This window comes from Manacus vitellinus, unplaced genomic scaffold (genome assembly GCF_001715985.3).
Source record: "Manacus vitellinus isolate BGI_N305 unplaced genomic scaffold, ASM171598v3 scaffold_40_pilon, whole genome shotgun sequence".
NCBI lineage: Eukaryota > Metazoa > Chordata > Aves > Passeriformes > Pipridae > Manacus > Manacus vitellinus.
The window spans coordinates 175,460-201,935 of record NW_021940541.1 but is presented as its reverse complement, the minus strand read 5'-3'; the positions used below and the strand labels follow the sequence as shown (position 1 = coordinate 201,935).

Sequence of the window (26,476 nt, the reverse complement as noted above, 5' to 3'; positions counted from 1 at the left end):
ATTGAGTTGGACTTTGGTGTGGATCCCGTATTTCTCTCTCACTGTCATTTGGGGTTTTTTTAGTCATGAAGTCCCCTCAGCACAGCCCCTTAGCTGCCCTTGGAGAAGTATCTCCAGAGTGCAGCTGCTGCACTGCTCTCCGTGCCTTCCCTTCCGTGGGAACCACAGGATGTTCAATCCCATCCTTGGAGCAGAGTGCAGTGTGTGCTAAATGCTTGAGTGACAACAGCTGAACTTCAGCAAGCCAAAGGTCCAGAGTATACAAGAGATTTAAATTAAAGATTGCCAAAGTGGGATGGAAATTTGTTTTTCTTCTGTCTGCCAGGTATTTTACATTATATAAAATGAATACTAGATGATAATTGCCAATATGGTGTCTTGTATTGATTTAATTCAATAAACAGCTTCACCTCCACCTTTTGCATGCACTTGCCTTAAAATATATGCATTATGAAGGCAGTGATTCAAAGTCTTTAGGAAATCAATATCCAGACAGGATTCTGTTCTTCAAATATTGACAGCAGAATAACTCCAAGAAACAATGACAAACAATAAAAGCAGGGGTAGACAAAATTAAGGCTGTAATTCTATTGTAGTCAGACTCTGCAGAAGGCTCAAACCTCTGCCTGATGCTGCATATTGTATGTGCTCCAGCAAACAGCCAGCGCTGGCCCTTTGCTGTCAGAATTTCTGGTAAAACCTGAGACCATTGAAATGAAAGGCAATTTCTGCCAATGATTTCTATAGAGTTGGCTGTTTCAGTTGATTTTTTGCCAATAACTTGCACAGATTTTTTTTCAGCCATGAGCGTGCACTGAGAAGTACAGATGGATATATGTAGGCTGTTACCATTAATATTGTTCTCACCTTTGATAATTTCTCTAGAGCTAAATGGAACTTGCATCCAAGTCTGAGAATTACAGTTTTTTAACTGAGCAGCTCTGTGTACTAATTTATTGTGGTTTAATAATGGTAATTTTAAAATCCTTTAATACGGGCAGATGAATTTCTTGTGAGTATATTTCTGAGAAGTTAAAGGATGTCCCTTATGGAGTAAACATGTCACAGTTAGTGCAAACCACATTTGTTGTTTAGTTCATACAGTTCTGAAATCACGTTGTTATGGATAGTTCAGTACTGCAATTACAAATAATACTACAGTATTAGCAGTCATGCAGCAAAAGCGTTCTTCCAGTGCCATTCAAAAGCCTATTCTGTCTTGGTTTTCTCACTCTGAAATACCTGATGACAATCCAAAAGTCGAGATAATGAGTAGTGAGTATCCACTACATAAATATGAGAACCTCTTTTCAGTAGGTGTGGAAGGTTTATCAAGGGTAACTCTTTCCAGTATTACCCCACTTGTAAATGTCATTGATGAGCCAGCGAGATTTATTTTTAATTTCTGTCCTTTATTTTTGCGGTTTTAACAAGTGCTGAATTGACAAGGTGTCAGTATTGTACCCGAGTGAAATGTTCGAGACCTCTGCTCACGTCTGGTAGTAGAAAAATCATTAATGTTTTCCGGGAATGTACTGGAAATCTCTTTACCTTGACATATCTCTGTATAATTTAAAAAAGAAGGAAAGCTTTGAGCCACCAATGCCTGGGTGATGTTTCCTCACTGTTAGATCAGTCATAGTCAAAAGGAGTTTAAGCAGTAAGACTGGCCAACTATAATTGCTCATCTGTAGCCAACAGACTTTAAAGTTGGTTTAGAACGAACTGGAGTACCTGGGACATTGCAGAATGCTAGAAGAGTGATAGATTTCTTCCAGTAGTTAAGAGGAAAGAAAGGAGGGAAGCACTGAGCAAGATTCTCATTAGTTGAAGACTCATTAGCTTAGACATTCATTTCAGGGAAACTAATGGAAGAATTGGTAGTGAGAAAAAAAATTGAAGGATAAAATGCAGCCACAAAAAGACAGTTTCTTGTGAGATTAACAGCTTGGATGAAAGTGGCGAAGTGAAATCAAATGGTCCTATGGCAAGATGAGTTCTGAAAACATCATGTTTAAATTTGTGCTGGGCTGTGTTGCACAGGCAGAAGCACCAAGGGGTCACTGGCGGAGCAGTAGGAGGCAGGGCAAACAGCTCGAGCTCAGCTCCCATGGCAGTGCCATGGCATAATCAGTCCGGCATCTTTAGGTATGGTTTTTTAATTGGGAATTTGGTTTTGCATGTGGCTGCCAAGCTGGTGTATTGAAATCCATCTCATACCTCCACCGCGTGTATTGCAAAGGCATCATTTGGTGTGACAGGAGAGAGAGCAAGGCCCTGTGTCCTCTTACCCAGACCCTAGGCCGGTTCTGGGTGCCAAGGAGGAGTCTTCTTTCAGAGCTTGTAGGGCCAGGTGTGCTGAGCCAGGCTTCCTTAGACCTGCACTCAGGTTAACCCTGGCTGTTGGGCACAGGGTTTCCCGGGAATGTGCAGTCAGAAGGCTGCGGTCTCACACTCTGATGTGTTCACAGCAGTGTCCCCCTTCTTTCTATGTCTAAGTGATGTTTAGAAGCCGCTAACGGACAATTTAAAATGAAAAATCATACATGGGAAATTAGCCACGGGAGTGATTAATAAGAGCTTCTGTTTCTGGAGCAGCTGCCAGAGGAATTGGTGAGTGTCCTGTGTCTTTCCAAGAGGTTAAGCCTTTCTGAAAGTTTGTTTTAGTCAAAGAGGTGCCATTTGCTTCAGTTCAAGAAGAAATTGGTGCGATGTAGGGTCTGGTGTATATGATTAGACAAGACAAATGCATGGTCACTTTTGGCTGTAGCTTTGGCTCGTGATTTCTTAAAGCTTCCTGAGCAGTCTTAGATAACTTTGGTCTGAACTTTGCTTGTCATTGAAATAATTTCTACTGAGTTTGATGCTGGTGAAGGAAGATACCACGTCTTTATTTCTTTACTATGTGCATTTCACTGATGCTAATCACCAAGTTAAATCTGCACCTGACCACAAGCAGCTGATGGAACATTCCTTTTAGCCATCCACTGTATCCCTGATAGAGACAATCAATAGGTAAAATCTGTGCAAATGAGCGGAGTTCAAGTGAGGGCTACCCTAAACAGGACTTAAGCTATGCACCCGCCTTTGTGCCAAATTTTTCAGGGTTTTTTTTTCTCCTGTAATGAATCCATGTATTTTGTGCATTGGAGCATGGCATGGGGCCTTTTGGATGGCAGGCTCTTCAAGAGAGAGGAAGAAAGTTTTAATCACAAAAGCAGAAACTTCAGTCGGAGAAGTGATTCCACACTTTGTTTCGTTTGTAAATGGTGCGTTTTGGCTTTTGTGAAACAGAACCCGGGTCCAATTCAGGACAGCGCTTCAGGGATTCTTTCCATGGGGCTTTTGAGTCTGAAATAGTGCACATGAAAAGAGCAGGAGATTGAACATAATTTGTTCCAACAGCTAGTCTAAGATTTTTTCCAATCAAGATTCTTTCAGCATATTCCTCTTTGTTGAGCTATAAGCAGCTTTTAAAATAATGGCATTAGCCTATATTTCAGGGCTTCGCTGGGTGTTCCCAGCTCTGGTGATTAGTTACGAGAAATAGAAATGCCTGTATTGTAATCTTTTAATGGCTATGGGAGACTTGTAAACTAAGTTGAGATTTGAGCAATTTGGAGATTTCAAAATGAGCTGTAGAGTTCATTGAGAAAGAAAAATGCATCATTGAAATTCATGGTGCCACTTTGGTTTTCTTTGCTGAGATTTATCAGTGAAAGCCATATTGCTTTCCCTTTGCCTTTATTTAAAGCTCTTCAATACATTGTTTTTAAGGTCCATTTCTTTTACAAGCTTTTCCTTTCAGCTTGCTCAGAGTATCGGGTCCTATGAACATCTGTTTGTGCCTAAAATCAGTGAGGACCTGGACTGTATCCTGCCTCCCTCCTCCCCTTTGTTTCCAGAGGCTATTGTTTCCGATTTCATGCTATCAGAGGGGCTGCATGTTTTCCTGTGTGAAGTTGTCAGAGAGATAAAAGCACAGGAGCAGGGTCACATTTCGAGGGATGGGCATGAAAAATTGGTAAAATGTATCTTGAGGGCCACCCACAAGACTTGATTGAAGAAATTCAGAAGTAGGGAGTAGAACTGTCATTTTAAAATTGTGCAGATTCCAGGCTGGAATAAGTAGTGGTGAAATAAGTGTTTAAATGGCAGAAATCCCTTAGTCAGATTTACACTTAGTTGACTTATTACTGTTAGGTAGCTTGAGAGCTTTGTAACACAGAAAAAAACATTATCTTCACTGTGATGCCTGCCTGTGTCCCTTCAGTACAAGAGAGAGGGGCTTTGAGGCTTGTTTTACACCTTTCAGCCACCATAATGCACTGGGGAAAAGAGAAGCAGTACTGGAGGTGTCTACCTGGCCAAAATGATCAATATGGAATCACAGAATCATTAGGTTGTATGACACGAGACCTGCAAGGAATACAGTAAGGATGATGATGAAAAAGACAAATAGTGCAGCTTATTTAACCTAATGAAACACATTTTCCAGGAAGGAAGCACAGTACTATCCATGTAACTGTGGCTGTGGTTTATAGTGCTGCAGACCATGGTCAGCCCAAACACACTTATCCTTTTGTCTGACATGAGTTCCAGAAGTGGCCCCCTGGTTTGGAAGGACGCAGAGCAGTTCAGGTGCAGCAGGAGGGAAGAGCTGTGCTCACACACAGCTGTCTGGGCAGCTCAGCACTGTCCTCCCCTCCTGCAGTGACACAGCAGGAAGAGCTACAGGTGTCTTACAGGTGTTCTCTGAAAGGACTAAGCAGCCAGGAAAAAGCTGTGCCTGTCCCTAACTTAGTGTCAGCAGAGCTAAGGCAGGGCCTTGCTAGTCTGTCTGGTTTATCTTAACTTTTCACTTAGGTCTCTACGAGGTATGAAATGAAGTTTAACAGTGCTGGTGTAGGTCAGGGATGCACTGAGATGGTTGCTTTTATTTTAGAAGGTTGTAATGAGGGTTTTGTTAAAGCACATGACAAGAAAACAAATGAAATATGTAAGTTGTACTTTTTCCAAGGCAGCTGATAGATAAGGGACGCCAAGCAAGGCGTTCTCTTGCTGCCAAATTACTAAATGATATATGTGATACAAATCAGCCTAATACTGGAATTTTAAGGACATATCTTTTTTTCTATAGCTTTTTTCCAAAGAGAACTCAATTATTTTTCTTACATGCATACACTATTTGCAATTTAATATGAGAAATCAAGTATACATTCTGAGTTTTGTTGAATTTATCAGTATTTTTGGCTATGGAAATTCAGGGCGGGGCACTAATATGCAGACTTTTTTCCACTTTGGTAATATAGCAGGAAAAATTGCTAAACATGTTTTAGAAGTACAATAAGTATTGAATTTATATATTGTATGGTAATACTTCTGGATATTAATTGGTTTATAAATAGAAAAAGGAGAAAGCTGCAACACTGCAAACTGTGTAGCAGTTTTATAGGTGAGATTAAAGAAGAGCACTCCGTGAGTACTTTCAAATAGGAATATCACTTATGAGCACTTAAGTTTAACTTGCAGTGACCTTGGTCAGGGTTCTGGGTCCCACTGCAGGAGTGGCTGTGGAGGTGGCATTCCCTTCCAGCCCATGTCCGGGGCACAGAGGGGACCTGCCCCTGGAGTGCTGGCCCTGAGAGGTTTCTTACACCCAGGGTTCCCTGGGGGTCCTGCCAGCCCCAAGGCTGCCACGTGTCCCTGTGCTCCTGCTCCAGGCAGGCAGCAGAGCACATCTCAGACCAGGCGTGAGGAGACACCTGGGCACAAAGTCACACCAGCACAGTTCCAGTTTGGGGGGCAAAGGGATAATCTGTCTTTCTCAGCATGGCCACCACATCTTCATGTCTTGCACTGCTTCGAGAATTATGGAGAGGAACTTTAACACTGCTGATAATGCCCATTTCTGGTCTTAATGGGTGTAAATTCTTTTTGAAATCACAGCTTTTTTATACCAGCAGTTTTCTTCGGCCTACCTGTCTGATTTTGGATGGGTAAAAGAATCTACTTTGTTTGTCTCAAAAGGGAAAAGAGCAAAGCCTAGAGTAAAAATTAATAGCACATCTTAAAATCCATTACAACATCTCCCTTTTTTCTGACTAAAAGTGAGTGAAAAAGGCCTCTCTAGAGGAAATAAAGAAGAAGTTATTACAGCTTTCACTTTTTTGTAGAGTATGAAAAAGCTTTCTGTATGTTAAACAGTCTTGTGGACATCTGGCATGATTGGTTTTAATCTGCTGACTAAAAAGTCAGGATTAAATCTTGCTTTACACCTCTTTGTATTGCGGTCAGTAAAGTGACAGAGCTGCCCTGAAACAATGGCACTACTTATTCCACCCAATATGCCATGTGGTAGATCACCCCCTTTTTCAGCACCACTTCTCTGCAAAGACAATGAAGCATCTGGTGGGGTTTTCCTGTGTCCAAGATATTTTTTGTCAGTAATTTCACTCAGCCGCTCTGCTTAGCTCTCCCTCGGTGCTACTTTTTGAGACGGGGTTTGCCAAATCCAGTGGCAAGAGGTCAGGAGGCCAAAGTGATGAATTTTTATGTGCCTGTTCCTTGTGTTTCTGCTCAGTCATGATTCTTTGCGCGCTGTGCTGCCTCTGAAAGGGAGCCACAGTGAGCAATTTGTCCTCCCGGGCTGTGGAGAATGGGGAGGCAGATGAGTTAAAGTGGCGTGTACGACTGCGGACAGAGCCGCGCACAAATGTTTCCTGACGGCCGAACAGAATCCTCCTGTCACTATTCAGCGCGAGAGGGGCTTGGGAGATTTGTAGCCTGTTGGCTTTCGATCAAGTGACAAATGAATTTAACAGCACTTAAAGATACAGCAGAAAGAATAGCACTTCAGCAGCCAGCCCCAGCTGTGAGTTCTAAGTGATGCTGTGTTAACACTTCTGAACTCGCATTTTTCCCTCTCTTAGCATCCTTGGGAGCTCTCTGTTTCTTCTGTGTTTCTCAGCATGTTTGAGTCCTGATTTGCTTTAAGGAAAAAAATTTCATCTGTGTTTCAGAAACTCTTTAGAATGGGCTTTCTGGTTGTTGGCCCAGTTGGGTCCCATCCCCTCCAGAGAGTCATTGGTCCTTACAAGCAGGAGGGCCCTGGTAGTCACACTTCTGGCACAGCTTTCTGTCCCCACTCAGCAGTGCTCTCTGACACCCACCAGGGTCCAATGAGCCAGGGATCAGCATCCATTGCAGGGTTAAATCCCTCTGGATCCCCAGCCAGTGCTGTGAAGTTGCTGGTCCTCCAAGTCTTTCTCTGATCAGCTGTGTCTCAATAGCTGGCTGAGGGCTGTTGTTGGTCGGCAGCTGAGCTTTGGACCTCTCAGTGAAGGCCGTGCCCTAGGGAGTGTTGAACATTGCAGTGCTGCACAACTCGTCCTTCTCACACCATCCCAAACCACACCGGAGGGGATGCAGAGCTGCCTTATCAGGATCGTGAAGAGAGGTGGTACATAGAATATGCCACCTTGTTTCCTCTCTCCACACCGTTTCTTTGTGTTGCCAGTCATTATTGGGAGTGGGGTGTGTACGCAGGGTGATCTGTCTGTCCATTTTACCCTTCATCAGGGAGGATATAGCAAACCTTGGACCCACACCCAGCACAGTATTTTACAAAGATATCCTTTAATCATTTTGTCCAAAAAACATTTAATTCAATGTGTGAATAAGGGCTCCTGGAAATGGGAGTACTCCATGATGATTTGTGTCTTTTTGAAGAGAACTGCTGGGCAACGTGCCTGGGGACAGCCCTGCTGTTCAGAGGGGTCAGGGTGCTGCCACAGCCAGGTACCTGGCACCTGCATGACCACAGTGATGGGAGAGGCACAATTCAGCAGTCCCACCTCATAGGTCTCTGAGCTATTTGAACATAACTAGCTGAAAAGGATTATTTGAACTTACAGGCTGCTGGACTCATATTCCATTTCAAACGTGAATAAAGGAGCAAATGATGTGGAACGAGACAGGGAGTACATTGATGAGAAATGAATGAGATATGGCAGGATGAAAAGTAGTTGAGTCAGAGAGGCTGGACAAATGGGAAAAAAAGGGGAAAAATAGAGTAAGGAAATGGTCCACATGCTGCATCAGCAGGGCATCACCTGGTCAGCCAGGTTTTAGTCTCGCCATAACACCATACAGCATGTTTCAGTTATCAACACAGTGAATTTTGCATTCCCAGCTTGTTCAGGTCCAGAAAACAGATACATGAGATGGAAATTATTTTCATGTCATGTTTGTTTCCTTAAAAAGTAAAGTTAACTTGGAGGAAGGGTGGGTTTTTCCCATAGACAGGAAACAGTAGAAGAAACATGGGCATCTCTCCCACTTTGCTGTTCATGATTGTGACGAGCTGATGACTTGAATGGCACGTGTCCATCCTGGAGGGCACCTGTCCATCCCACAGTTGTGCTCAGGCTTAGCAAGAGCCCAGGCCTCAGCTACTGGCAGCCCACCATGCACTCATGCCTCATGCAAGTCACTTTCCTATTCTGCATCTCAATTCTGTCTTTGTTTAAGGGACTAATTTTTTTTCTGTTTTGCATAATAGGAAGAAGAAACAAGTTTTTTACTTCTTTATATTTCTAATTTTGTCATTAAAAGTATTCAGTAGCTGCATAAAAGCATCTAGATTTTAGGTACATACATGGTTTGATTTCAGAATTGCCCAACATTTCATGTTTTAGAAGTCAGCTCCTGATGATAGCTACTGCTGGGAGTCTACTTTGTGGGAGCCAAAGGCTCACACTCTCCAGAGCCTTGATCTTGAGCTGTGTCACACCATTGATCTTGTACAAAGCTCTACATTAATTTAAAGGACAAACTCCTGAATTTTGGCAGTGCTGGTTGGGAGTGTTTCTGAGCCCATGCTGAAGTCAGATGGAAGCAAGGGGCTGGCTGTGCCTGCAGTGCCGATGTGCTGGGTCAGGACTCCCTGCGAGGGTTAAGGAGGATGAGGCTGACAGACTCCAGTTACCTGGAAACCTGCAGTGTCCAGTTCTGGAAGGGAGTCAAGAAGCACCAAAGAAAGTTCTTAGATGTTGTCTTAAATTTTTGCTACTCAGTGTTAGTGCTCCCGTGTTTAATTTCTTATGGCTGTAAGAAACCATGACATTTGGAGGCAGCAGAAACACAAACACCATCAGCACAAACACAGGCAAATGTTACCACTCAAAACTAAGGCAGTTGCAAGGCACATGGGAGCAGATGTTTTGCTTTTAAAATGAAAAGAAGTAGAGGTTCTTAGTCAGCAAGATAGATAAAAGCGAGCTTAGCTACAAGGAGAGAAGCTGCCTCCCATTCCATTCCTCCTGAATTCAGGAGAACAGAAACATTTTTCTACAGAAATAGACTTTCATCACAGATTCTGTGTGCTTCACCAAAGTCTTTGCTGAACAGAAACAATACACTCAGTCCTCTGCTTGGTCAACTGGAGTGAAAAAGTGTAAGTGCTCTGAAGGTTTCCAACAAGGAATTTTTCAAGCTGATACTGCTGCTTGGCCAAAGCAGAAGAAATAATGGAAGAGAAATAATAGAATGTCTGAGTAAATCTGAAGAGGTTCACACCTTATGGGACAAAGACAGCATATATTGCATATATTTCCCTAGGAAGAGTTGGACTGTTCCAGTTCCTGTAATATGAAAAAGCAAATAATTGTCTTTGAAAACATCCCTAGGACTACTTGACATCAAGTAGTGAAGCAAAATTATTAGAGGGATGGACAGGAGGAGGGAAGGGATTTTTCTAGCACACTGCTTCCAAGTTCCAGCTCTTGTAGGGCTGTGGGTTTATCCGGATCTGATCAAAGTCCTGAATGTGTATTATCAATGTCAGCAAGTGAATTTAAACTTAGACCTTAAAAAGGGGGCAGGGGAGCCCCTTTACCTTTGTCCACAGAGGCTCCACACAGTTCCATGTCCTGATTCACACAGGTACCAGAAAGCTCTCGGTGAATTGTTTGTGAATCAGTGTTTAGATGCTTCATTGCACCCAGGCTTGAGAACATAGACAGGAAAACAAAATGAGGGAATGGAAAAAGATGTGCAACCTGACCAGAGAGCGAGAGAGAGAAAAAATGAGAAGGTAGTCAGCATGCAGGTGAATATGTCTGATGGAAAAGGAGTTCTAGCTTGATCTGTAATCTTGGGGAATCAGAAGCAGAGGCCTTTTGGATTTAATTCAGATTATTTTCTGAAGAAGGTAATTAAAAAGATAGTTGTCATTGCCACCAGCTGTTGGCACAGAGCAAAGCTGCTGAGGCCAGGGGCCACAGTGAGGGACCTCGGGGCTCCCTCCAGACCTAGAGAAGGACAGGCTGTGCCACCAACACGTGGCACTGGGCTGGCCATTACAGCACTGAGCAAGCCATTCCAGCACCAGGCCGGCCATTCCAGCCCTGAGCCGGCCATTCCAGCCCTGAGCTGGTCGTTCCAGCCCTGAACTGGCCATTCCAGCCCTGTGCTGGCCTTTGCAGCCCTGAGCCAGCCATTCCAGCCCTGAGCCACCCATTCCAGCACTGGGCTGGCTGCTCTGATGCCCTTCCCTGCCCGGGCTGGGTCTACAGCAATGTGGTGTGCTTGAGACCAAAGAAAGACAAGCTGCTTCCAGGGGATCATTTATTATAGGGAGGCAGGAGATCTTTGGGACAACTGGGACATGAGGATAGTGTTTTGGTGCTGAGCTTTTTTGGTCACAAACACCACCCAAAGAGGCATTTTAAAAAATCCCAGAATATCCCTGTGCCACAGATCAGTGGGAGGGGTCTGTACAGAGGGAGCTAGAATGGTGCCGTAGGTCCTGGGGGTCTCCTGAGCCAGGTTGTCACTGGTGCTGCTGCAGTCTGCCTGTGAGGTTCAATCCTGACATGGTACAGGCACAGCAGGGTCGTGTCGTGGGCAGTGATGTGCCCTTCTGAGGGCACATCACAGGGCACATGAGCTGCGGGGGCTCCCACTCTCCTTCCACCCGGCTCCTCCACCACCTCTGCGCCCCTGGACATGAGCTGACTCCTCTGGAAACATCCCAAGAGAAAGTAATTTTCCATAGAGATACTTTAAGTGGCTTCTCATTAATACTTGTTTGTATTTGTTCTTTATTCAAGTAACATTTATGTCACTACTGAGTTCAATTCCTGCTCCTCAGAGCTAGCTTATTAGTATTACAAGTGTAGTAACTGCTCTGGGACATTATTGCTATTTGCACACAGTTAGAGTTAACACAAGTTAATATATAGTCTAAAGGATATTTTTGCAATAGAAGTGTCTGTCCTCTCAGATAGGGTTTGATTGCTGCACCCTGGGGGACTGAGCCCAGTGATGCCCCTGACGTTTGCAGCATCTGTGAGGCCAAAAACCTCTGTGTGGCTCTGAAAAATCAACCACAATGAGCCTCCATTTCAGGGGCGGGTAGAGTTTGAAAACTGCAGCGTTACCTGTCCTGTAGCTAAATGCTCACCTCCCATTCACTCAGAAAGTTACATTTAACTTTGTTTTTTCTCACTTGCAAATTTTATTTCTCTTACATCATGTGATTTGGTGAATTTGCTGGTGGTGTATTCCCAATATCCAGGAAATTGTATCAGCCCCTCGCAGGAAAGGAGGAGCCCAAACAAGTCACATTCCTGTTATTCCCAAAGTAGCAAATCTTTTACCTTGCTGATTATTTCAAATACAATTTACATCCAGATAATAATAAAAAAGCATTTGATTATCCTAATTTAATAAGTCTCAGATTGATTTTGAGTCTTGAGCAGCATTTCAGAAGAAGTATTTCACTGTCATAATTAGATGATACATGTACATCTGTCTTTTCTGTCCTGCCAGAACCCACAGAGTATGTAACCTAAAATGAAATATCTTAAATTTAAATGATTTGGTTGCTCATGTGCTCAAGACCTTATTTCACCTGGCTCCTGTTAGCAGTCTTCAGACTCTGCACTTTTCTGCTGGCACTCACAGCCACAAACACGTCTGGGTCAGTCCGTGCAGCTCACTGCAAATTGCAATGGCAACTACTGCTGAACTTTCTTAATTATAAAAGAGCAATGTATATTTTCTACTTTCTTTTCTTTTTTTTAAGAAGAATTCAAAGTAATAATAAGTCCTAAGAAAAGTATTCAAATAATTGGGAAAAATAATACACATCTTTAGCATCAGTAGACAGGTGAAATAGCACAGGATGAGTGCTTGGATACCATGTTTTGAGGGTTTTTTTCCCAAAAAAAAGTTTTTTTTGAAGTCCTTACAAGCATGTAATATCTCACATATTAAGAGGTGGACTCAGTCTCAAGGCTGTTCAGAAAGCAGGAGTGTGAAATCAGTAAAAAATCAGCTGCAGTTTTCAGCTGAGCAGGAAGCAGCAGTGCAGTCCACAGCTGCTGACAGTGCTTCCATACAAACACAATGTAAAATATATTATAGACTGTTGTATGCTTTATATATATAACACGATTGTTTTTACTGCAGGTGTGCAGAAATACAGTCTGAAACACTTGGCTGTGTGGTGTGTATGGGGGACCAGGTGCATTTTGAAGGTGTATTATGCGGTAAATCAACAAGCTTTCCATTTCTGAGGATTGCCAAGTTTAGGAGAAATTACAGATTTGTCTCTTGCCAGTATAAAAAAACATTCCCTCCTAGCTTTGCCTAACAGGACGTCTTTTTACATCCCAAGGCCATTGTCAGGAAAGTTGTTGTTATGTTTTACAATTCAATACACATAAATTATCACAAAAGATTTTTTCAAAAGTACTACGAAGCGTCTACCTGTGTGGAGTATGGGAAAATAAGAATGAGACACAGCTGTGTTTGCTAGGGAAAGGCTGGATACTTAGCTGTCTCTCACCTCTGAATGCAGCTCTCCTGCAAGCTTTTTAACCAAATCTTATTTCCAAAGAAAAAATATTTAAAAAAAAATCAGTTATGTTGAGTTTTGATATCTGATTTCCCCTCTTCTGCCCTTGTAAAAGAGTACCTTTGAGGGAATACTCAGCAAGGAACAGTGGGTTTTCATAGCATTTTGATTTTCTTTACTAGCAACAAAAAACCCCTTCATAAGCAGACTTGCCTAAAAAGGCACATGGTCCCGAAAGTTTTCTGCTTGGGTGACTACGACTGTGTAGAAATTGAAAGGAGGAGGAAAAAAGGAGTGCTCCAGCTTGTATAAGAAATGAACCTTTGCCCAATCACTTTTGTCTGTGAATAAGGTAACTTTTTGTGCATGTGAAATTTGAAAGCAATAAGGTATGTGGGTCCTTTCTCTGTATCGGTTCTCAAGAGTCGATCGAGGGGTTTTTCTTTTGGAGACGGACTGAAGTTAGGAGATAAAGCAGCTCAGGGAAAAAAATGTTCTCAAGCAGATGCCTTTAAGAGACAGAAATCATGAATTTGTTGAATTGCAACCACTCTGGGGGTGGCTACAATGACTTTTTGACAGTGACAGTAACTCTGCCGTGTCTTTTCGAGCCCTTCTTTGGCCCATTCACTCTGGAAAGCTGCTTAAGCGCACTTAAGCGCATTAGCATTTGGATGCTCGGGGACCGTATTGACCCTCATTTGGAAAGTTTAAATGAGTGAAAGATGGAGCGATTTGTTAGGGCTTTAGAAACCAGCTTTAGAGAGCGGCGGGTTTTCCGCTCTGGTTTGTTCGGGTGCTTGTTCTAATCTGGTGTGCTGTTTGAAGGGACCAGACTGATTTGTGACACATGAGCCCAAAGCGCTCTTTTTTTGGGCTTGACCCGATTATGTGTCTGTGCTCTGAATTTCAATCAGTGGGTCGGAGGGAGCGCGGTTGGGAATGGCTCACTGCTGGATTACCTCACTGGCTCCGTGCGGACACAGATGGCCAAGCAGTCAGTGCATGTCTGAGGGACAAAAGGATCATCCGACAGGACGTGGTGGGTGCGAGGGAACAGGTAGGAGGTCTGTGCCTAAAGTAAGTGGTCCCAGAAGTGGAGCCTCCATGATGATCCCAATGTCATTCCTTCTCTTCCCTGACAGGGTGAGGTTTAACCAACCACCACCATTATCTTCCCTCTCTTCTTCTAAGCCTTCCAAAAAAACCACCTTAAAATCCTGCAGAGCAGGTGAAGTTCTCCCAGGGCAGCCTGTGGTTGTGCCTGTGGGGCTAGTGCCCCTTGTGCCAGTGGAACCTCTGATTGTGCAGACACCTACAGGTGCTTTGGCGTGTGCCAAGTATTTTAGGGTAAACCTGGAGTGAGACGTGTGTAATCCATGGCCACAGCACTGCTTTTGGGGAGGGAGAAAACAGTCAGGAAAAGTTTGTCAGGAATGGACATCATTCATTCAGTGAGATGGGGAATCGGCACCTGTTCCATTCACAGACTTGAAGAAAAATGTCAGATTTGGGGTTTTTTTACCAAATCACACTCAAGTTACCTATTTAAGATGAAGTTGCTCAGCTCACTGCTTTTTTACAAACTTTACACAGTTTGTACTGTGGCAATAGGCAGGGGCCTTTATCAAGGATCAAATCTTTTATCGAGTGGGAGCAGAATGTCCATTGACAGATTGTTCCCATTCTGGCACCAGTAACCTCAGCTGAGATCTAAAGTATTTGGAAGCAGATGGATTTTTGTTTAAATACATGTTTGGCATGTGTTTCTGCCTTCAGGAGAAAGTGAGAACGAGGAAGGGAGAAGTGAGCTATAGTTCATGGCCTTGTGTCTCATAGATAATGCAACTCTGGTAATGAATCCAATTATGAGTATTTCTATTTGTGAGAGGAAGAAGCATGTTGTAGGATGTGAAATTCTATTATCCTGTTACCACAGAACATTTTACAAGTGAATATTGCGCAAAATGAAAATCTATTGTCTGGCCCTTATGAAAAGGAATGGAGCAGGCAGAGCAAGAGAAGTCTCTGCTTTGCCTTTCCTTGACTGAGTTATTTTCTTTAGCATGCTTTTGTTAAGAACCTCTAGCAAAATAAGTTTTTATTCAGGATGGCCTTTGCCAGTATCCATATCTAGGGCTGTGCACAGATCCTGTCAGCAGTTTGTGCCTCAGCTGCAGCTGAGGATGCTGAGCTGCCTCATACATGCGGGGGCACATCTCTGCCTTTGAAAATTGCTGAGGTTTCTTCAGTTCCCCTCTCTGCCTGCTGCCTCGTGGTTGCCAGCAGTCAGGCAGAGGGGCAGGGGTACCTGTGCACAACCCTCATAGCTTTGCCCAGGCAGGGGGACTGCAGAGCTCAAGGTGAACCTGCCCACCCCTCCCCTCAGTTGAGATGTAGTCTATCCCTGCATTTGGAAGCTCTTAACATAGTTAAAGTTTCACTGAAAGTATAGATTCAGCGAATCTAAAGTATGTTTTTAAGTAAAATTTATGCTCAAGTGCTTTTCTAAAAGCTCCAGATTTCACCTGTTGCCATGCAGTGGAGCCAGCCCTTTGAACAGTCCATTCCCTGGTACCCCCCATTGCCAGGGAAGCTGGACCTCAGCCAGGAGAGTGACCAATGGACCGAAACCCCGCTTCTGTGGAAATTCATACCTCTGTTCCTGATGAAGTGTTGATTTATAATGTGTTTAGGCACCCAGTCCTCAGAATATCTAGAAATGTGACATTGTCTCTAATTTAAAGAATGCTGCACAGGGAATTTGCTATCCAAAGTAAACTGTGAAAGTTGCTGTCAGATTGCTCAGGCTTCCAAAGTGTACTTGGAAAATGAATTTACAGGGCAGACGTTTTTGCAAACAAGAGTTAACCCACAGAACTACAGTACCAATGTAGTTACCAGTTCTTAGAAACTGGCACAGAACCCAGCAAGGTGTGGAGTCACGAGCTGTAAGAAGTGGTTTGGAGGATGTTTACAAGTAATGTGTGATACCTGTGAAAGAACGTGTTTGCAAGTTGAAAGACTATTTGCCTTATCTGATTGATACTTTCTTAATATTGCCTGTTTCTCTCCAAATGGTAATTCAAGTTATTGTTTCAAGTCCATCATGAGTGGAAGTGACTTAAATTAGCAATGCTTTGTATTTTGACCTACAGCAAATCGTATTTCCAGGTGGGCATTGAAGATACATCAACTGATAATGCTCAATTAAATCTGGCCTTCTGTTGTGTATAAACTTGTTTCCCTTTATCCCTTTGTGTTTTTCTTAGACACTATGTGCAAAGGCCACCATGCAGACCATCCGGGCAGCTGACACAAATGAAGTAGTCAAGCTAATATTTCGTGAATCTGATAATGACCGAAAGGTAAACAACTTAATGCCCTCAGCACCCCTGTGTAAATAGAAACGGTGTTGAATGTTCACTTTCTTTTCTACAAAGCATGAATATAGTTGTTCCAAACTGATAATGTAGAGGGAGGGGAGGGATATAGATTGTCACACCTAATGCTCAGTTAATTGGATCTGTTTAAGTGATCGCCAGCCAAGTAAATGGGCCAGCTGACAAGGGGCTTTGGACATGTGCAAATGTTGTGTGGTTTTAAAGGGCTGCATGTCTCTGGAAGGGTCACTGCCAGCAGCTGGGTGTTGGGCAGCCAAGTCCGAGAGCTTTGCTGACCTTTCTCCTCTATTTTTTATTTTTTTTTTTTTAGGTTATGCTGCAATTAGAAAAGAAGCTCTTTGACTATTTTAATCAAGACGTATTTAGAGATAACAATGGCACTGCGGTAAGTTCAGTGCTAAACACTTTTGAAGGAATAACTTTGCAAGTCACATACAAATTGCATTTCTCTAACCAGCCCTTTATCCTTATCAGCTGTCCTGTCTGCAGAATGAGAAGAACCAACACAGTAACTACTCCAGATTTCCTCATCACTGAGCCAGTTATTTAGTGTACAGGTTCTTAACTTTGGTGTGTTTACCTTCTTTTTCATAGAAAAAAATTGTAAATTAAATGTATATGACAATTCGCTTTTCTTCTCTATCCTCTGATCTGCATTTCTTCAAGCATCCTGTTTCATTACTTGCTCTTCATAGTGCACCACAGTAACTTAGGAAAAGCCCTTCATGCAAAGCTCTTCTGAAAATAGTGGGGTCTTCTGAGTGTACAAAATATACTAGAAACACAAGAATAAGTAGAGTAGAAATCTCAAACCCTGCAACAGACTGTCACTGTTCAGGCAATCAAAAGGCTTCCCAAGAGGATACAGCAGACAGGGAACACTAATGCTCTGATTTGTAATAAGGACTGTGATTTTTCTGTGAAAAGTGGCATTATAATTTCTTTAAGGTGATTTTATTTCATTTTGGAAAATCTGTATATCACTGCTTGCAACTTTCTCTGTTTCATCTAAGGTTCCTAGGAGTTAGGTATCTAAAGGAATACGTTCTCTGCCTGCTCACACAGCGTGTGGCTGCTTTGTGCCAGGGATAGGATGCACACAGGATCCATGACTGTCCCTCTCTCTCCTCTCCTCTCTTCTCCTCTCCTGCTACAGCTCATTCTCCCACTGTGCACAGAGAGCTGGGCTATTGGAGGGCTCTCTGCAAGGCTCTAGGGCAAGGAGGGCAGCTGAAGCCCTGGTACCCTCTCTGGTTTTTAAGTGGACTTCACCTAGGAGATTAATTCCATGTGAGAATCCGAGATCTCACTCATTTGTTGAGGCCAGAAGAATTTGAGGAGTGAGACCCATGAGGGAAGCGAAGGTCGGGTTCCCCTTTCAGCACCTGCTGCCATCCCATCCCAGCGTGACTCGTGTGTCCTGTGTGCTCGCCTGTGTGGGCAACGTGCCTTCAACACACTGTGAGATCACTTTGGGGGTTGTTGGTTTTAAATTCACAAGGTGAATGCATCCTAGGGAAATACGTAATGTTTCTTTCACTGATGTTTTGCAGGTTTGGGGACATTTAATTCAAAGCAATAACTCTCCTCCCAATTCCATGCTAATGCCATTCCTGTCCCAGCTTTTCCTCCATGTGTATTGTTGTAATAACTTTTTTAGCTTTTTGTTTAAGAAGAACTCAAGTGTCTGTCATCTGTATTTTCCCCCAGTATATTCCTGAAGCTGAGCAGAGCTGTTCCTGGTGGTGCCATTTGCCATGTCCCAGTGGTATTTTGGGTGGCTGCTGGTTGATTTGCATACAGGGCCACAGGGTGTGAAGGCACAGGCAGAATCCCACTTAAACAAATTCCATTTCAAAATCAGTAGTCATTTCTTTCATGCATCAAGAAGCGGGAAATCTTCCAGATCAAACATGGAAGAAAAAGATAAATGATATAATGAGCCATTGGAGATAATCTAATCTTCATGGTCTAGTTAAACACGCAGCACCATGATCACTAAAAACAAACTACCTCTCTAAAAGGATAAATGTCTCTGTGCCGAATTCAACCCAAAAAATCCATCGCATCCTTCATCAACCGCCGGTCTTGTACCAGCCTGACAGAAATTTAATTCAAGCTGGCTCCTGAAAATAATTATTGTATTTTAAGAGTAGTAATCATTGGTCGGGACATGATTGAATGTGTCCATGCCTATTGACTTTTTCTATGATTTATAGCTTTGTTTAGTCGATATTCCCATCGAAATTGTATAATTAATTATAAGTGGGGCTGTCAGGTCTGCAGGATGGAGTGCCCTGATGAGTATTTGGGAAGATTAAATTTTCCTTAGCTGTACCAATGCAAGGCTTGGGAATTTTCACAGCACTGTGGCTGTTGGATAAAGATGTTTTCTGTGTGTTTAGCAACTGCTTTAGCTCAAAATCCATTGATTTTTCTGAGGGTATTTTTTTATCAGTGCAGTGTCTCTTCAGTAACATTGGAATGTGTACAGATGTGGCAAAACCTGACAAATATTTATTATCAACAGGCTACTTTATCATTGTCCATACACAGTTATTCCTTCCTTTTTATGTTGTAATCAACAAAAAGGATCTTAAGATATATTTATAAAAATGATTATTTTTTACGAAAAATCTGATATAGGTACAAATTACCTGTTTAACAGAAATTCAGTTTGAAATGCATACAGTAATCCATCGGGTCTAATTTTTCCAAACTAATCTGTATCTTACCCGACTTATCTGTACCTTATTCCGAAGTTAGCTTAGCAATTACCTATATTGATTATCTCTGAGTGCAGTCACTGTTCTGTATCATTGTGTTTCAGAAAGGAACACCCAGATTTATCCAGCTCTCTGGTGATAGGAAAAAGAGAAAGCCTGTTTGAAAACAGCTGTAGCAATAATGCAAAGCTGTCTTAATATTGAATTCCTATGTTCTGAATTGTATGTCAAACTTGTGCTTCATCAGATGGACCAGGGTGTGACCATAACCACACTGAGCTGTCACGTGTGGGTGTGTGGGGAGGGTGTTACAGGGCACCGGGACAGGTGGGACAGGAGGAGGGACAGCGTGTAGAGCTCCACTTTAGTGTCAGGCAGATCCCTGTTGCTTTCTAATTAACAAAAGCTTGGCACCTCTGACCTGGATGGTGGGACGCAGCCAGGCTGTGCTGATCAGCTCCATGGTGTCCTCCTGCTCTGGGGGCTTGCCCATGGGAGCGTGGCAAAGAACAAATGAGGCTTCTCTCATCTGCTCACACCCTCCCAGAGGCAGCATCCCCCAGGTGGGAGCCACCACTGTGCCCCCACTGCCCCTCTGTGCCTAAAGCACCCAAGGGGTCCCCGCAGGGGGCTCAGAGCACCCTGACCCCTCCCATGGACTTCCCCAGCAGGTCTGTGGTGCTGTCCACACTTCTGAGCTCCGTGGCTCACTGGTACATCACTCACACAAAACTTGGTTGTAGCTTTGGATTTGCCAGCCTTTCAGTGATAGAAATCAGCTTTCAGAGAGGAGCAGTGTGCAGGGGGTTTTTGAATAAACTTACACTTCTACCAGGTATTTTCAAATTCCATAATTGTTTATGATAGATCAAGCTGTAAGTGTTTTTTTTTTTTTTCAAAAGGAGTTCCCTGTTAATTTCAAAACACTCAAAAAAAAAGCAAACGAGGAGTAATTATTTAATGAAAAAATTATAATCATGTTATTGATTTGTACCAAAGAACCACAAGCTAAATTGTATTTCTTCAGTAGTCAATTAAATAAATATATATTAAGAATGTAAAAACCTGTAATGACTACAGAGGAATGATTTAATCATTAGGAATCATTTTATAATCTTTAACCGCAATCAGAAATGAGGAATGGTGCCGACATTCCTGTCTTTTGTGTGATCCATATTAAAGAATCAATCCAGGTAGAAGCTAATGCAGTGTCCTTAAGATTTGGACCACAACTGTGTAATAAAAGTAATCAGTGAATTAATTGTCTTAGGAGTGGAATCTGATGTTACTCCTGCTAAAATCATGATCTCTTTTGCACATTGATGTTTGTGGGAGCTGGTGACTAGTGCTGAAGTTGTGCTTGCTCTGGTGGTCCTGCTGTCCCTGGTGGTCCTGGGCTCTGCTGCTCCTGCCCCTCACCAGCCCGTCTGCCAGCCCTTGTCTGTGCCTGAGCTCAGCTGCTTGGGGCACAAGGATTAGCCCAAGGGTGCTGCTGCACAGCTCCGGAATCACCAGGTGGTTCAGAGGGCACTGGTGCCATACCAGCATTCATCCCAAACCATATCTGAGAGTGTTACACTGAAAAACCTGGTGATTTTCAGCCTGAATTTGCAAGGACTGGAAGTGGTTCCATTTCTTACTCTTAATTGTCCAGCAGTTCTCTTGATGCAGAGGGCAGACAGTGAACTCCTATGGAGAGTATGTTCTTACTCAGTTTTGAACAGTGAACTCCCTTCACAGAATAAATTCCCTTTATTCTGTGTGTCTGTTCAGCTTCAAGTGTTATGGTATGAGAAGAAACTTATAAGATGCTGTAAAAACGGATTGAGTAATAAAGGTCTTGTTCTCCTTCTGAGAAGTGATTTAAAGTGATCTGTTATCGTGCTAATTAACTTAGAGGTGTTGTTGCAAACAGTTGAGGCAAACATACTTTTAAATTGTGAGTAATTTGTTTGTGGGTTTTTTTAGTATTCCAAGGAAATCATGAAATGATATGCAAATTGAGCAGAAAGGTTTAGTCCATGAGGGACCTCTATTAAGCTTTTTGTGGGAATATGTGTGCTGATGAAGGTTAAGGATCTGGCGTCACTGAAAATGTATTAATCAACAGACAAGATATAGCACAATGCACTCTTTCCAATGGCCTTGGCTCTGACCCTTTTAAAGATAATGGGAATACTGTCCACTAGGAACTAGATTAGGACGATCAAGTGCATTTCATCAGGGTTTGACTTGAACCATGATCCCAGAGGTGAAAAGGCAGAGGTTTATCCACTGAGCCAACCAGCCCCTGTCCAGATAAAATCTTGAATATGATGTATAAGGGCAAATTAGGATAGAGGAAGGAAATTGATTGCTTAGGACCATTGCTATCTTGGACCATTCCATGTCATAAGGAAATCCTGTGCATCCTGAAACTGCCTCTTTTATTTAACCTGGTCCTCTGAGATGCCTGATTTTCATAAAGTACTAGTAGGAAAATGGCTTCTCACTTTCTTTTATTCAGAAACAGCATTCTCATGCTTGGAATTGCATTTGCTTAAGTTAGTGGTTAGTTGATATGCCATTGGATAAACTGCAGAATGAGCAATGACAGCGATAAGAAATATTACCAATAAATTGTTCTCACCAGGAAACATAAATGTAAAGCTACATTGCGACACAAGTCAGTCCAGATGTGCTGGGTTAGGTATTTACGGCCAACTTCAAATAAATAATTTATTCTGATGTAGAATTTGCCCACAGCACAAAGTTACAAATATTATTTCATGACCATTTGCCCTCTGTGCTGTTACACACAGCTGCAGGGCAGCGTTTGGGCAGGGAGAGCCCTTGGGCTGCGAAAGGCTCCTGTGGTCAGCAGAGAGTTCACTGATGCTGCAAGAGTGGGAGCTTGGGCTTAACCTGCTTTTAGCTTCTTAACGAGTTTACCCTTTACAAGTACTGCAGTCTCCTTACTGAGAACTAATTACTTGAGTAGTACCACAGGTTCTGATTCCTGATTCAGTTTTTTTTCGAGTAACAAAAGTCTCCAAGGATAATATCTGGATTCTCTGGTGCATACTGCAGATCAGAGGGGTGACTGAGCCCTGCTGCCAGCAGGGTGTTGGACTGACAGCCTATCCATATCAGTAGTGTCAGCCTGAAGTCCATGGCTTAGATTGAAAGGATCCACACATGGAAATTAGGGAAACCGGAATTATATGCAAAATCCAAGTGTGTGAAATATCTGAAAGGGCTACCACCTGCACTGTAAAAACATGTGAGGGACACACAGTTGGAAAATGTTGAAAGCACAGTTTTACCCAAACCAGTGTCCACCACAGGACCAACAGGCATCGGGAGGCACTGGGCATCTCTCGGGATGGGAGATACAGCAGCATGTGGACCCTGAGGAGCCCTGGAGTCAGCTGGAATCCCCAGGTGTGGAGCACACCCACCCTGCTGCCATGTGCTGGGCACTTCCCTTGGGAAGTCAGCGCCCTGACCACTCCTGGTGTCACGAGGCTGCTCCAGGAAAGAGCCTGTGCCAGGTGCTCCTCAGCACTCCTATGGGGCAGCTGCAGCCATGGCCTCCCTTCCTGGGTAGAAATGTGGGAATGTGAGGAGTCAGGCTGGGAGACAGAGAAGGCAGCTCTAATGAGACAGGGCCAATAGCAGTCTCCAAGAATTGCTCTACTGATCAATAGACATCGAGGGACGTGTGGTTCTTTCTAGACATTTTAAGCAATCTAAATATTTCCATAACAGGAATATTATTTTAAGATGCATTTTCAGAGCAGCTTTCTGAAGAAATTGGAATACCTATTAGAAAATTTTCCTGTGGTTTAAATCGTTGGCACATCTCCTCAGAAAGAGAAGCATATTGGCAAAACAGGAACAAAACAGCATTTTCCTGGGGGAACTTCCTCTGAAATCAAAGATTTTCTGAATTAGTCCAGGCCCAGGGAGCCCTCCATGCTGACAGCTGTGTGCTGCTGTGCCTCCTCACCCCCCTGATGCTGAGAACAATCTATGCAATGCCATTTCTCTGTGTGCCATAGATCCACATTTATGTGGGCATTTGTGATTTGACAACACTGCCATTCAGGATGTATACATATGAAATAGAATATTAGACAAAACCAGCATAAGTGGTACGTTTATATTCAGTGATTTCAATTTTTTTCTGTTAAAACAGAATTTTAAGGAGTGGCTTCATGAGAGAAAGAAGATTAAGATTTAAAATATATAATAATGGATCATTTTACAAAGTCTTTGCTAGAGAAAACAGGAGCTTTAAAATCAGACAGAGTTGTGTGTGACATTTTATTTTCATGGATAAGTGGGAGGAATCAGCATTTCCACAGACCTTGATTTGAAGTCAGTAGACTGCTGAATCAGTTTCTAAATAATTTGCTGTGACTGGAAAGCTGCATAAAATTACTGTATTTCCAAAAACTCTTGGAAAAAAGCATGTGCTCTACAAGACTGGCAAAGGAGGTTACGGTGATCAGTGTCCACATGTTTTAATTCTCTAAGGTCATTTCTGTATGCTCATATCCTCTTTTTGGTCTGAAACTTCATTTCCCTTTCACAGCTGTGAATTCTCTGGTGGGCTCTGCAGATGGATTTGATAAATGCTGCTAATATCACCTCCTGATCTACCAGTGCTCTGACTTTGGTCTGTAGGTCTTGATGAGTAATTGCCGTTGTTCTACTCCAATGACTGAATTAAGTTGCACTGTTTAAAGGGTTCATACGTGTGTGATTTTAGCCAAGGTGGTCCCTTGCAGTGCACCAATGGACACTGGCCTTTTACTGGTGCCTCGCTGCTTTAAACTGAAGCAACTAGAATTACCTTGATTTCTGCAACTGCCTAAACTCTGTTATAACCCTTTGATTACTGTCAAGCTACATAAGGTTGAAATTTAGTATTTTGTGCATCGTCTTCTCCTTCACTCTGGCACATAAATTCACATTTACAGCACTGCCAAGAGAAAGGGGGGAAAAGTAAAACTCCCTTCAGCAAGACAGCACAGCACCCTGGAAAACTAGCTGCCCTTAAGAGGCAATGAGCACTGCAGCTGGCACAGGCATCACCCCTAAACACCTGTAATACTCCTCAAATTAAACAGAAAATATCCTTTACTGCAAATGCAGTCGTTCCCACACACACTGCCTGGCTTCCCTGCAGCATGGGGTCACAGGGGCTCACAGGCAGTACCAACTATAGATATGCTACTCGTATGGATGGCTGGTGTTTTCATTTGGAAGGTGTTAATCAAACATTCATGTTGGGCTGGTCACTGGACATTGTAGAGATCTTGACATAACATCAGCAACTCAGTGTTGCAGCAGATAAAACAGACCGTGTTTCATCCTCGCTCTCATTTAGGTATAAATACACTGGTGAAACTGAGCTGAGGGGGAAAAGTCGTCTTCTGAACTGCCTATGACATATAATTATGGAATGAACTGGAAGTCAGTTCTGAAATGAGCATTTTAAAATCTCTGTGTAATTGCTCAAATTACCACAGCGCATCATGTGACTCCTCAAAGATTTGGTCCTTAGGATGGTCTTATAATAAGTAAATTAAATAGAACAATATATTGATTTTTAGCCTTTGAACTTAATTTCTTTATCATTTTTAAGGCATTTAGAGTGACAGACATACTCGTGTTTACTGTTAACAGCAATGGCACTATTCACAGTGCTGGTTGGGGTACAGTATGGAAGTGAGTGAGCAATTCCTGCTGAAAATTGCCATGAAAGGAGTATGTTGGGTTTTTAAAAGACAGTGTTAGATGTTTTAAAAGTAAAGACATTACCCTGTGAAAATCTGCCTGCTCCTCAGTATCACCTCACCCATATTAATTTTCATTCATTTTCTGTCACGCCAGGTTGCTCCAGACACCCGTGTCCCTGTCCTAAAGCAGACACAGTTCACTGATGCCCATGTCAGGCTGTACCTTCTCTCACCAAAGCTGCATTGAGCAACAGTGACATTTGTAATTGTTTGTGACAAGACCTAGTGAAGACCTTGGGTTTTCACCAAAAATCGTGCATTTTGAGATTAATGAGAACCCAAGTGCTTTTCATACCAAGAAATAGTAGTTAAAACATGCTCTTATACTGAAAACATAACTGGAGTTTTCTCAAAATGCACAGTTCAGGTTTTCATCATCTCTCCCCTTTGTCTCCTCACCAGTGCTGCCAAGTAAACACAGAGAGGTTGTGAGGGGGTCCCACTGTGCAGCCCTGAGCACAGATAACCTGTCCTTGCCCTGTAAGAGTGAGCAGGTGTGTGTCTGCTCACTTTATGCACATTTGGACAGAAGGTTGCAGATACTGCAACACAGTCACTTAACAACTAGGAAAAAATAATTTATTGAAGTACATAATTATTTAATATATAGCAGGAAGTAATAGTTTTTGCAAATAATGCAGTGAAAACATTTGGCTGTTTTACATGGGAGGATGAATTCTCCACTACGAGCATTCCCTACGTACTTCCAGGCTCCTAGTTGGGCTTTGGCTGTGTCATTTCAGGTTGAAGCTGCCCCTTTACCTGGGGAAACTTGGGGAACTGACAGAGCACAGCACACAATGCTGTTTTGTTCCTGTTATCTGCCCCCAGTGTCAGCAACTCATCTTCATAGCACAGACACAACTACACACGACTACAGCAAATAAACACAGCAGAAACTTCTGTGGATAATAATGCACGTCCAAATGCTCTGTCCTCTAAACCCCAGGCTTCACTGAGTTTGCAAATATCATCATAGCAAGAACAATCTGAATGTATAAAATTTTGAAAGTGTGAATTGGTGTGAGAAGACAATGCATCTATTGAAGGTCGCCAGCCCTCGGGATGCCCATGAGTAATTTATACCATTGTGTTCTGTGGAGCATTGTTCTTTCACTCAGTCCTCCAGTTTAACACTTCAGAAATAGCCCTTTCTCCTGATGCCTTCCCTTCCCTGCCCTGAGCTGTTTACTTGGAACAGAAGGAAACATGTATTTGCACCATATTAATAGACACATATTTCAAATAATAGTTTTAACTGGGGATGACAGCTTGTTTTCCAATCCCAGATATCTTTAAGGTAGAGACATGTGGAGCATGAAAGGGATGGTAACATTTGTTTTCATAGCCACTGTGTATGTATTGTGGCTACACATCTGCCTGTGCATACTGAAATACAGTCTGGAAACGTGCATGGTAATGAAAACATTCATTTTTTACTGAAGTACATTGAGGTTGCTTCGGTGAGAATAGTGAGTGTCTGGACCAGCCCAACCTTTTTAGGATTGAGTATATTATTAGATACATACTGTAAGTTTCTATACAGATGTTTCTAAATATTTATCCAGACATTTTGAATTCTCAGGCTTTTGGTCAGATGTTAAAACATGTACAAACTGCCCACAGTCATTGGTGCCACAGGATCTTTTCCAGGGCACCATCACAGAGTTTATGTTGGAGGCACTAAAGTAG

The 26,476-nt window shown here is 42.7% G+C and overlaps 1 protein-coding gene across 1 annotated transcript in view; it reads left to right on the top strand.

The window, feature by feature from the left end:
• The window catches only part of INPP5A (inositol polyphosphate-5-phosphatase A), a 139,408-nt gene that overhangs the window by 91,199 nt on the left and 21,733 nt on the right, over positions 1 to 26,476 (top strand). The window contains exons 9-10 of the mRNA XM_018078504.1: positions 16,138 to 16,233; positions 16,580 to 16,654. Of these exons, the coding sequence (XP_017933993.1) occupies positions 16,138 to 16,233; positions 16,580 to 16,654 (171 nt within the window). The remainder of the gene's footprint in view (positions 1 to 16,137; positions 16,234 to 16,579; positions 16,655 to 26,476) is intronic.